The sequence below is a fragment of the Atta colombica genome, unplaced genomic scaffold (genome assembly GCF_001594045.1).
Source record: "Atta colombica isolate Treedump-2 unplaced genomic scaffold, Acol1.0 scaffold205, whole genome shotgun sequence".
In the NCBI taxonomy this organism is placed as follows: Eukaryota; Metazoa; Arthropoda; class Insecta; order Hymenoptera; family Formicidae; genus Atta; species Atta colombica.
In genome coordinates, this window is record NW_017259300.1 from 1,001,814 (window position 1) to 1,014,689 (window position 12,876).

General features: G+C 29.3%; 2 protein-coding genes across 3 annotated transcripts in view; both read right to left on the reverse strand.

Moving 5' to 3' along the window:
* The window catches only part of LOC108687361 (tenascin-like), a 9,831-nt gene extending 1,365 nt beyond the window's left edge, over positions 1–8,466 (reverse strand). The window contains 5 exon segments of the mRNA XM_018193070.1: positions 144–272; positions 616–756; positions 1,928–2,056; positions 2,495–3,050; positions 8,432–8,466. Coding sequence (XP_018048559.1) covers positions 144–272; positions 616–756; positions 1,928–2,056; positions 2,495–2,639 — 544 coding nt within the window. The 5' untranslated portion in view covers positions 2,640–3,050; positions 8,432–8,466.
* A 1,523-nt stretch (positions 8,467–9,989) lies between these two features.
* Positions 9,990–12,876, reverse strand: part of LOC108687325 (prion-like-(Q/N-rich) domain-bearing protein 25) — a 9,409-nt gene continuing 6,522 nt past the window's right edge. For both annotated transcript variants that reach the window (XM_018193024.1, XM_018193025.1), the window contains 3 exons: positions 12,294–12,560; positions 11,217–11,375; positions 9,990–11,089 (listed from right to left, as the gene is read on the reverse strand). In XM_018193024.1, the coding sequence (XP_018048513.1) occupies positions 11,025–11,089; positions 11,217–11,375; positions 12,294–12,560 (491 nt within the window). In that variant the 3' untranslated portion in view covers positions 9,990–11,024. The remainder of the gene's footprint in view (positions 11,090–11,216; positions 11,376–12,293; positions 12,561–12,876) is intronic.

Below are 12,876 nucleotides of genomic sequence, written 5' to 3' on the forward strand. Positions count from 1 at the left end.
ATTATAAATTAAGAAAAAAAAATAAAAATTGAAAAAGTTAGCGCAATTGCAGATTCAAAAATGATTCTTTAAATAAAATAAAAGAAAGATTCTTGCAAAAATATTGGATTTATAATCATTTTTATAATTCCTGTAGTACTTACTAGCACTCGGTAAACAGTTGGTATTGTCAAGATTCGCATGATGATGCAAACCGCAAGAGCAGAAACCATATTCACAAAAAGTATTCTTGATGTGACAATTACGGTTTGAGCGACAACGTTTTCCCAAACCTAAAGAAGAAAATAGTAATTGTAATTCTAATTACATATCTAAGTTGATGTTCATTCAATTAACCAACTTTCTTTTACATTAGATTGTCGTGCAGAGATGCAAAAAAAAAAACATAAATAATTTATGTGCAGTGGAAATAATGCTAACGATAAAAGACGAGACGCATTGTTTCATTACATTACAAGTAATTATTCATAATTTTGCTTTATGGTAATAGACCGTATCATCTCTTGTTATTACACACTAACTCGGGTTATTTATTTTTCCCATAAATATGGACATAAAGAAAGGTTGGCTAGGCTTACTTCCCAGAGATACTTCCCAGGAAAAGTTGTAACTCACCAATAGACTCGTAACACCTTCCATCCGTGAAATGAGAATCGTGGGCACATTGACAAGTGCCTTCTCGACATTCCGATTGCGGTGTAAACGTGAACTCACACTGGATGTCCTCTTCACAGGGATCGCCGATGTGACTAGCCACTGTTGAAATAACGTGTCTTACGGTATTCGGAAATAATATTGTTAATATTGATAAATACATAATACTAAATTAGTCAAATATGTATAATCCAATAATTTTTAAACATGATTCATATATATAGTTGATAAGTAAAATATAATCATACACACTCAAAGAAAAAGAGTGGCAGCAACTATAAAGGTGACAACTACACAAATTTTATACGTGGAATCAATATACAATATAATAGTTGGATAAACTATTTTATTACTGTGTATATATATAGCTGCAGTAACTGTAAAATAATTTATTCAATTATATATATGTAAATTAATTCTACATATAAACTTATTAATAATTGTCACGGTTGCCATCACATGTTTTTCTCTGCGTACAAAGCGTCCAACATGCGATTTTAATCGTAAAATGTTAGGCTAATATCAATAAAATAATGATCTAATTCTTTGAAGTTTACTTTAGAAGTTAACTTTATGGTATATTCAATCGCTTTTCGCGTCGAAAAGACCCCTTATCCAGAATCGGATTTACGCTGTCCTGACTCATTCATAGAAATTATTCGTGATCTCTGTCGGCTCAACGAGCACGACGAACGATACGCTCCAGGTGAGGCGGGACCGTGAGAAAGGAACGGATAGGAATAGGGATGAACGGATATCTCCGCGGGATCTCTCGTTTCTAAGGTCGATGACATTGTTCTCGACTATTCGAATAATTAGACCGAGATTCAGAACAGCGCTTGAAATTTTTTAAATCCTTTTTTTCCTATTTCTAATTTACGTTAATATTAATAAATAAATAATTAATATGATCACGCTCTAGAAAAATGCGATAAAATATACTATAGAATATCTCTCAGACATTTATAATTGATACCATCATTAACAATAATAATAATATTATTGAATATGCAGTGATAATTAATGTATTATTATATAATATATTTTCGTTTTATAAGTTAAAATAACTTTTTCAATCTTTTATTTATGCGCAGACGTATCATTAGTAATCACTGATTCAATCAAATATGTATTTAAAATGCAATTTGTCTCAGACATACATAACAATTTGCAGAAAGTAGAAAATTTCGGATAAATAGAACTGTTTATTGTCTGGCAAAAAAAATCCATATCTGAATATCGCACTCGAGAAACGTATAAAATATGTAGGTACCTCTTAGACATTTGTAGTTATTGTTAATCCTGAACTCGATGTGATCGTCCTTGCATGAGCAGGTCTATTGATTCCGACAAAACGCATTTGGAATACAGTCGACATCGTATTTACACTGCGAGAAGGTTTCTGAAAAAAAAATATATTTGTCTCGTTTGTGACATAATACGTTATTTATAGAGTCAGATCTAAACTTAACTAAGAGTTATGCTTAAAATTTATGCTGTTAGTAATTTATCATCATAGTTCGTAGTCGAAAAAAAAAGTAAAAAGAAGTTGCATAAAATTTTACATTTAATTAAAAAATAAAGGAATAAAAAAGACGATAACGGATGTATCAAGCAATCGGCTTTGTACTACGATTGCTGGCCAATTTACCGTGACATAGTACGACCTAATCGATTAGACACAACCCGTGAAGACTGAACGACTGAAGGCTCCTCATATTTCACGGCAGTTGCGCATTTCGATATTCGTTCTTGTCCTTATAATTAATTCATAGAAATGAAAGTTAAAGTCTACTACCTATACTACTGTTATTATTCCGTCTAAACTTTGTTTGCTTACTATTGCTCCGATTACTGTTATTGCGATCGTTGCATCGCAGGGACGAATCCTCGTTGTCGTTGACGTAGGTGATCGTCGCGCAGACGGTAACGGGTACGAGAACGAGGAATCCTGTGAAGCCGCATACCGTCCATGTCCTCGTCATCCTCGCGACGACGACGGACACACGCCTCGTACGAAACGTTTCATCACCATCGGCCAACTTATTGTCATTTTCGGATCTTGCGAGAAGAGACCAGAGATTGTCCGACCGACTGATCGTCCCGATTGCTCGAAGGCCACCACGTCACGATCTCAACAACTGGCTTACCGGCTAGGTTTAGGCTCACAACGACGATCTCATTGTTTTCTCATCCGTTCAATCATTGCGCAATCGTAGGCAGGGATTATACATGAGTACATTCTCAGATGAACATCATCGAGGCGTATCCCGCGCAATCATCGTTGAATCCTTTGACATTGTCTATCACTTATACCTGTCGCTTCATCCTCGTCTGTTTAAGGCGAGACATCGACGAAACCGCTGTCATTCGATCTTCAATGAATTGACCTGGAACTTTGTTCGAGTCACGATGTCTCATTAGATATTCAGAATAAAAGATTATGAGATTTCAACTTGAACCGTTAGAATCACTTTGCGTGAGATCGATTTTACATGATGATTTTCGTCGTTCGAAACTGATTTCGAAATTTGGGTAGAGCCTAAAATACCCAATGATTAATCAAAGAACCGATATTTTCTTCAACAGATAAATCGAAATGTCGCTTCTTTTTGTTATTGGATTCAAAATTCGCATCGAATTATTAATTACGACGAAATATAATTAAAATTCCCAACATAAAAAAATTTGTCTTTCACTATCACTTTGAATTTACAATAAATAATTACAAAAAATCATTATATCAAATTTAAATTGAATCGTGCTATGTATGTAATTGATAATTATCTTATTATACTTATTTTAGTTGGTTTTAAATAATTAATTTTAGACGTTTCTAGTTTACAAACGATCGCGTGTAAAGAAAGCTCGTCGCTATAGCATTGTCTTGTTTTGTCGATTTCGACAGGCGAAAAATACAGTTTAGAGCGTATTCTTACGAATCCGTTGCGAATCGATTTTGACTTTAATGCGCAAATATTGCACATTCATCGACAATAACTCGTTGAGAATAGTTTTATGCGCACTGATCGAGTTGTCACTGACGAGCAACAGGTGCTAAAATGTCTTAACGCGCCTTGTACCGTTTGATTTAAATTAGAGCCGCATGTCGAAGTATCCTAATAGTGAATATGCGAAACATGTACTTAAACTGCAGCATCTCTTCAAGACAAACTGTAAGCTTAATATAGAGTATTGCTATGTTTAGAGCGTTTAGTGTAGATGCAATAAAAGTTATAAAGCAAGTCCAATTTTTCAAAATCGCGATACGTTTTGTTTTGAAATTTTCATAGTTTATATGTGCTTGTTTCATTTTAATAGTTTTAATAATATTATAACATTAATTTTGTTATAATATTAATATTTCCTGTATTAACAATAATGTTGATAATATACTATTTTCTTTTATTACTTCTATTTTAATAATAATATTATAATAACGTTAATATTATTATTATTATTATTATTATTATTATTATTATATCTTTATATTGAAATTAATAATGTTAATAATTTTACTTTATTTTATAATTAACTTAATTAACTTTGTGTTTTATTTTACTGTTCTATATAGATCCAAAATTTCCGTCTTCATGTTTTCTCCAAAGCGTGATTATGAATCTTCGCTTTTCAATGCCGCAAGTTTATCGATACAAAACCGTGGGCGAAGTTCCCTTTGGATTTCAATGACGGTCCCGTGAATGCTCGAAGGTCGATCGCGGAGAACAAAACGAGTTTAGCGCCCTAAGTTTCTATAGTTTCAGTTTGCGTTGCGCAACGCGGTGCTACATGTACTACAGCAGAAGAACTATTGTTATGTGTCAACAGTATCGTATTGTGCGAAAGCTATTCGAACGCTATGTATTCGCTACATCTTTATTCAACACATAATCGTAATACAATTAACTGAATATAACACTCGCCTTGTAAAAAATATATATAAAATAAATGAAAAATTTAAACAATAAGATTTGAATAAAATCGAATGATTAAATCGAGTTGCAATTTAACGAATCACTTTTTGATAATCACGATAACATTAATTACGTTAACAATTTAATTAATTAATGATATTAATTAACAACATAATTAAAGCGTCGGTAAGTCCACGTTGATTTAATGATGTCCGGCATTACTTGTACAACGCAAGAGGTTTATGCAACTCGGAGCTTAATTGAAGATCCGATGTGCAATAATCTCGCTTCCAAAATACATTGTTAAATCGAATAACAGGCGGAGCGTAGGAAACGAGCTCCCCTTTGTTCTTTAATTATGAACGGTTCTACTCGACATTCACCTAACTGTGAGAACCAGGAGCGTAGATCCGGTCTCCACGACTTCGCGATCTTCGCGATTCTCCACGAAGGAGAGGAAAGAATTACTGGGTCATAAAAATACTATTTTTAAAACAGTCGTGCTTGTGATTTCTCTTAAATTAAAATGCAACAGTTCGATTAAATGAAAACTTTATCTGTTTTAGCAATTATTTGAGAGACTCAATTAATCTCAATATCTGATGATCAATAATAAATTTTATTTATCTTTGGGAACTTTGGGCATTCTTGAAATAAAAATTTCAGCTTTAATTCTCATAATTTTTCATTAAAAATAACTAGATTTATATGTTTATATGTTTATAATAATTGTATCGTGAAACTATCGTAAAGATTGAATTAATTTTTTACAGAGAACATATTCTTAAATATGTCTGCTCCGCGGATTTTTTTTCTTTCCACTTTAAGGTAACTTTTCGCACAGTATTTTTTGATATTTGAATTCGCTATAACTTGATTTGATTCGATTTTTATATTTGCAAAATGATTTATATTTCTGTATTATATTTCAAGTATTTCTGTAATTGATTTATTAAAAACATCCTCTTTGATATTTTTCTATCGCGTTTCTCCTATAGTATTAGATATTTTTCCTTATTATGTATTTATGCAATATTTCTCGATTCTTTCTTTTCACAATAAGATTTTATATTTTTCAAGAATTTTTATTATATTAATTGCTTAAAAATGTTTTCGATATTTTTCTATTGTATTTCTTCTACGATATTAGACTTATTTTTCTTTATCATATTCACGTAATATTTACGCGATATACCTTTCGATTCTTTCTTTTAAATTCCTTATAACTTGATGTTTAACAATCAAGAATTTGAAAATATTTACTATATGAAGTGGAATCAAGAATATAATTATAATTTAATATATTTTTCCACATAGATATATTTTTCCAGATTTAAAGCAATAGTCTCAATTTGCAATCAGATATAGAATATTTACATCATGCATTTCTCAATTTTAAATAATATAGAGGAAATCCTCTATTATAAGATAGGCGCCTAATATGAGATAGCGGCGTTTCCGTTAAACTGATAACGCTATCTATTCCATCATAAATTTATTGTTCTTGAAAACTATTTAGTGGAAAATTCATTATTAAATCGTGCCTGTAATCGTTACAAAAAAAGATTTTAGAATTTAGATGTCTTCAAGTTTCGTTGAAATGAGCTTTTAAATCTTTATTATTTAATAAGTATTTGACAATAAATTCTTCATGTGGTGATAGAGTAAGATCGTACTAATAGAAAAATACGTGATATGTTGAATTGCTTAATTACAGAAGTTAGATTTGATGATCGTAAAACCGTAAGACGTGGAAATTGTTATATGAGATACCCAAAATATTTCTAATATGAAATAACCTGTGCTCCTATATCATAGTAAATATCGTTGCTGAATTATAAATGTTATTGTATAATAAAATATAATAAAAAGGACAATCGAAATAAACATCGAATGCCTGTTTCTGCGATGCTTGATGGTTTCAATCTGAAAACGAGTCAACTAAGTACATCGCATACTCATTTTGCACGTGCACTGGCTGTTTATTTGTATTTTAGAAACGTTAAATAAAGTTTTTTAATTGCAATATTTTGCGTTTTATGATCGATTTCTCGGGACATCTCATATTAGGAGCACAATTTTTTGACTTTGCGATTTGCTCACTTTTACATTTTTTAATTTATAGAAAAAATAAAATTTGAATTAAATTTTACATAACATTATTTTAAAATTTATTAAATTCTCTTCAAAATAACCTATTATTTTTTTAAATTCTGCTAGATTTCCAGCATTTACCCAAAATCAACTCGATATCTCATAGGAGTCTTTCCTCTACATATACAGAGATAATCATTGTTTATTATATGTGTTAAATTTTTTTTACGACGTTATGATGTATATGTAGATATACTTATTTATGTATTTGTCTCTGTTCCTGACACTTTCTATTTGTATATATAAAGATTTAGTCTCTCTTATACATTCGAACGAATCACATATGTTATATAATGTTTGACGTAATTTCAATTTCACATTTTTATGAAGTTTCCGTTTCTTTGTAAGATGCTCTTCTTTCTTACATGGTAAGTCATATTAATCAGTTTACATTTATATTAATTGGATATACTTACAGTCCACGATTTCTCAATTCACAATTACACACGTTGCAGAATTCAATCAAATTAATAATTTTACGGAATTATGATATCTTGACTCTGTAAATCTTTAGTGGTTGTACACATTGGAGAAAGAGAAGTTTCTGTTATTATATATTATATAATATATAAATTCTTATTTGCTGAAAACGATTCTAAATCGAGTCGAAACGTGTGAACTTTATGTATATGAAGAACATACATAAAAATGATAAGATTAAGCTTTTAATTACTGCGTTTACTCATTTGTCTGAAGATTTGTATTTTTTTATTTCGAAAGTTTCCACGAAGTTTTATTTCTGTTTATTGTTAATATATTTTTATTATTTTACTCATTGTTGTGTAATAGAATGAAAAATAATCAAAATATTTAAAAGTTCTGTCAAAAATATTTTTACAAGATATAAAAAGCATTAAAGAAAAACTTTTTAAAATAGTTGTTGTAAAATAGTTAAAATAGTTGTACTTATATTTAATTACTTTTTTTTATTATTAATCCAAATGATTTAGCTATTTTATTCATTTTTTTACTTTTCCATTCATCTTCTAAAAATAGTCTACAATTCAATTTTGGAAAAAAAGACGGTATATTTTCTTAAAATTATACAATACTATGTATTGTATAATTATACTATTGTAAATTATACTATTAATCACAACTAAATATTTGTCTTCAAAGTTATTATAACTTATGATATTCGGTTCAATGTTTACACTTGCAATAAGATTTTTAATATGTCTTAAATATTTCCATTATATTATTTGCTTTTTTAATTATCTTTTTCGAGATTTTTTCCTCCACGATATTAAATCTGTTTTTTCTAATCACATATAATATGATTCATGAGATGTCTCTCTCGATTTTTTTATTTGATATTTTTGTATTACTCAAGTATATTTCTGTTACATTAATTGTTTAAAGAATGAGTCCTTTTTGATACATTTCGTAGTTCTCTATACACTATACAACAATATTATACTTACATTTTCTCATCAGTACGTAATATTCAATATTTCTCGAATTTTTTATTTAATTTCATTATAATTTAATATTCCGTTCGATTTTTATACTCACAAATTGATTTTCAGTTTTTAAACATATATTTTTGTTGTATTTTATTGTCTTAAAGACGTCCTCTTTATCATATTTCTTTTTCGATATTGCACCTTGTGTTTTCTTATTGATACGCAATGTTTACACGGTATCTCTCAGTATTTTTTTTTTCAGGATTATGATATTCTGTGTTACACATAAATGTTACAACTCACGTCAACGAAATAGATGCTTACGATGGCAGTGTGCGCCGGCGACTGCACTCCATATAGCAAAGCAAAGCGCGATTGACAGTATAATGTTCCGTAGTTCCCTCACTATAGGCCTCCTCGACTGGCTTCTCGGCTTTCCCGCCATTGCTTCGAATGATTTGTCTTCGACAATCTTAGTGAAAAAGAAATATTTTCGACCGTTTCGAAAATTCCTAAATAAAAATTCAAAAATTTAGATATTCGAATCGTGCGAAGTCTCTGTCATTTAATTACTTGATGAGTAAGTGATAGCTGCTTGAATTCGCCCATTTATTTTAAATAGATCTAATTTTGTACCTAAAATTAATGTTTGTGAGATATTCAGAAAAGTAATATTAAACATCTTGAACATCTTAAAGATATCCGATGCTATAATCCGAATTGTACGTTTTTAATGTGTTTTTAAAACATATTAAATGTCATTGTGTGTCTGGATATACATTTATACCATGCTTATATAAAATGATGTATTATAACTATTTATTTGAAAAACAAGAGATTTATATAAATGTAAAAAAAAACCAATCGCCATTTAAGAAATATATTTAAGAAATCACATGCTATGTGATATTATCACAATATAATAATAAAATGTAATATTTTATATGTATGGTTTTGTAATAAAATATTTTACTATATGGATTTTTATACAGCACAGAATTTCTTAAAATATTCGTAGAATGTTTTAAAAATGTACAAATATTCATAGAAATATTCATAGACGTTCTATGGATATTGTATGCTATCTAGATAGTATATATGTATTTTATCGTAACAATAATGGAAATATAAAAGAGACGAAATCGTATAATTGTACTAATAATTATCGTATTCTGCAAATTTAATAGTATATATTATATATAAGACATGCTCAACAATATTACCTATTTATTTGAACAATTAAGAAAAGCAAAATTTAAACAAGAGATTTATATGAATATAAAAGACAGACAACATTGTTTTGTTTGTATAAGAAATACATTTAAGAAGCCGCATGTTTTATATAATCGTTTGATTTGTATGAAAAATATGATTTAAGAAATCGCATGCATGTTTTATAATATTGCTATGTAACATATAAAATTATATCATGTATATGTAGTTTTGTAATAAAATATTTATTGACAGTTACTGAAAATTCAGTGAATTTCATTGAAATTATTTTCATTAAAATAGTACGATAAGATATCGATACTAACTATAGATAAACGCAAAGGAATGTTGAAGTTTAACGTTAATTTTGATTCTGAAAAGGCAAGATCAAAATTTCAAAGCTATCTCTATGTTATTTATGTACATAAAATATAAAATTTTTATACAATATGCAAAATGTGTATGTACAATATGCGCTTTGGAAATTTGACATTTGCACTTTTAGAACGCGCGTATTTGTAAATTATAATATATACAGGTACTTTATAAATTGAAGTAATAAATTTGAAAAGAAAGAAACGATATTATTGTTAATTTTTTCTTATTTTTCACTAAATAACCTTATTAAAAATAAAGCATAAAATAAATAATTATTTGAATATCATATACTCTTGTGGCCTGGTCTAAAAAGGAGAAGCACATGAAAAAAAATAAGTATTTCAAACAACTTACTAATTGTAAGTTACTAATTGTAAGTATTGTTTTCTTTTGCTCTCATATTCTCTCTCGCAAATTCTATTCAGCTGGCATCATTCTAAGAAGCAGTAATGCTATGGAACATCAGCATCCACATATTAATAATAGCGTTAATTAAACGCACGCGAGTGGAAGGCTTTAAATATGCGTCTAGTTTAAGTCTTCGCCTTCGTCGCGAATAATTTGCTGCGTAATTATAACGACACTTGATAATGTTTCACATCGTTTTTTCCCGTCGAATTTTACGCAACTGTTACGGAAAATACATTACAATCTTGGTGATTAACGACGAAAATAAAAGTGACGAATACGACCAATTTTTACATTACGCTTCAAAAGATATTGCTATTATGCATATTTCGACATTGTATATCGTTTAAATACATTACCATATATTTTAAATTTAAATACATCACGGATTAATCGCAAGTACGATCATTTAAATCTGTATACGCAATAAAACTATAATCTATTATTGAAACTTGAGCAATGCCATTTATTTCATTCTTTGTGTTTCCTGCTTCTCTTTTTCATTCTCGACTATCATGATAGTCGAGACAGTCTCACATATGTACATAGGAATTCATGGAATTGCACGCATCCTTTTGAGAGACACCGTTTGATTAAATCGGTGCACATTAACATAATATTTTTATTGCTCGTGAAGAATTTTTTTTTTTTAGAGAAAAGTCCTTGAAAAAAGTTCTCGCAAATATTAGCATGAATAATTATAATTTGCGAATAAACCGAGATTGCTTCTTTAGCTATAGTGATCCTACTTGTGTTTCTTTCTTCTTGAAATTAGGTTTCTCTGGCGCTTGCACAATATTATATTTATGATTATCTGAAATCCAATTCCATGAATTCAACTTAACTTATATGTTATTCAACAACGTTATTCAATTTCAGAGAACTGGTACTTTGCGTCTCACGAAAGTACAGTTAGTGATATCACACAAACAAGTATCGACAAGGACACCATGAGAGACGAACCTGTAAACGAAAATTATCTTAAGCAAAAATTTTCCAAGCAGAATAAAATTAAAACGTCATCTTTCAAGTAAAAAATGGTTAATTTCTTTGATTTACATAAGATACATGTTAAATCACTTTTGCTTACCGGCACTTTTGCTTATGCATTTGTCTTCTACGTTCAAGATGTAATTATCGGCACATGTGCATATGTTTAAATCACACATCATAGACTTGATTGGCGAATCGTTTTTGTAATCTTCGGCCTGGTAACATTCATAACTGTTATTGCACTCGTTACCGATTGCTGCAAAACAATGACATTGATTAGTTTTATAATTCTTTAACATGTAGTACGCTTCCTTCTTCCGATAACTCTCGCTAGGAAATACATTGAATACAAAAATACAGAGGAGATATCTATCTATCTAAAAACATCTTATTTTTTAAAATTAAACATTAATTAAGAATTTATTAATTAGGACTAAAATATATTGTATCCCGACAAGCAAACATTATTTGTCGTTATTTTGACATCAAAATATTATTTTGATGTCAAATAATGTTAGCTTGTTACTGCAGGCCTATTCTGTAACTCTCAACACAAATTTCATTATAAGCGCTGCTGTGCAGCTACGCTCTTTCATTATGGTAAAAAAGCTTCGAAGCGGCGTTATAATGAGAACGAAATTTGCGTTAAAAGTTACAGAATAGATCTGCTGGAATATTTCTTAAAATTATTTTCTTTGAAATGTGTAACAATTAAAATATATTATTTTAATAATAATTCAATAAACACATCAATTAAAAATAACATCATTTATAATTTCACACTCGATAATGTAACTATTATGTAATACATATATTATATTACATTTATTGTTAAGTATAAAATTACAATATTAATGTTATGTTACTTTTAATTAGTATTTACTAGACATGAAAATGCAAAATTGTATTATTTGGATGCACAAAAAGTATTCGTACAATCGAGAAATATAGCTTCTAAGTTTCATGAACACAGTTATTTTCGCGATACTTTTAATTATGTTAACATAGATTATATTCATTTTTAATAAATTGCTAATTAATGCTTATTTTTTACAATTAAAACTTTTGGTATAAAAATTTCCCTTTACGAATACTTTTGCATTCACTGTATATTTTAAAAATCTCTATTGCTATGATTTTACAAGGAAACTGCTAGGTGAAAACTTGCGAATACCTTTGTTGGGGAAACACTTCATCATTTTGCGTTCGTAATGAAAATCCTCTCTGCACTGACACACGTTGTCAACGCAAGCCGAGAACTCGAACGTGCACTGTACTGACTCCGTACATTCGTCCTGAATCTTTTTGGCGGCCGTCAAACACTTCGTGCCATTGGTGTTCAATACTGTTTCCGCCGGGCATCCGCATGTTTTATTGTCAGTGCAGATATTACCTTCGATGTGCGAGCACTCCTGATTTTTTGTGCACGGTTCGGCGTATCCTGCAAATGTAATTACACTCAGAGAAAACCAAATAATATCAGTGATTATATAATGAGATATCAAATGGCTTTGTAAGGCACAAAAACAAAAATAAAAATGATATTGAGAATTACGAAAATATAATCAGGATAAGAAATATATATAATTTTTTTAATAAGAAATATATATAATTTCTAGTTGTAGCACAGAAATTGTTAGTCAAACTATATGTTAATACAATTGAATGTTAAACATTAGTTTAATAATTATATAAATTATTAAATACCTAATATTGAAACAACAAGACAACAATACTACAATATATAATTAGACATT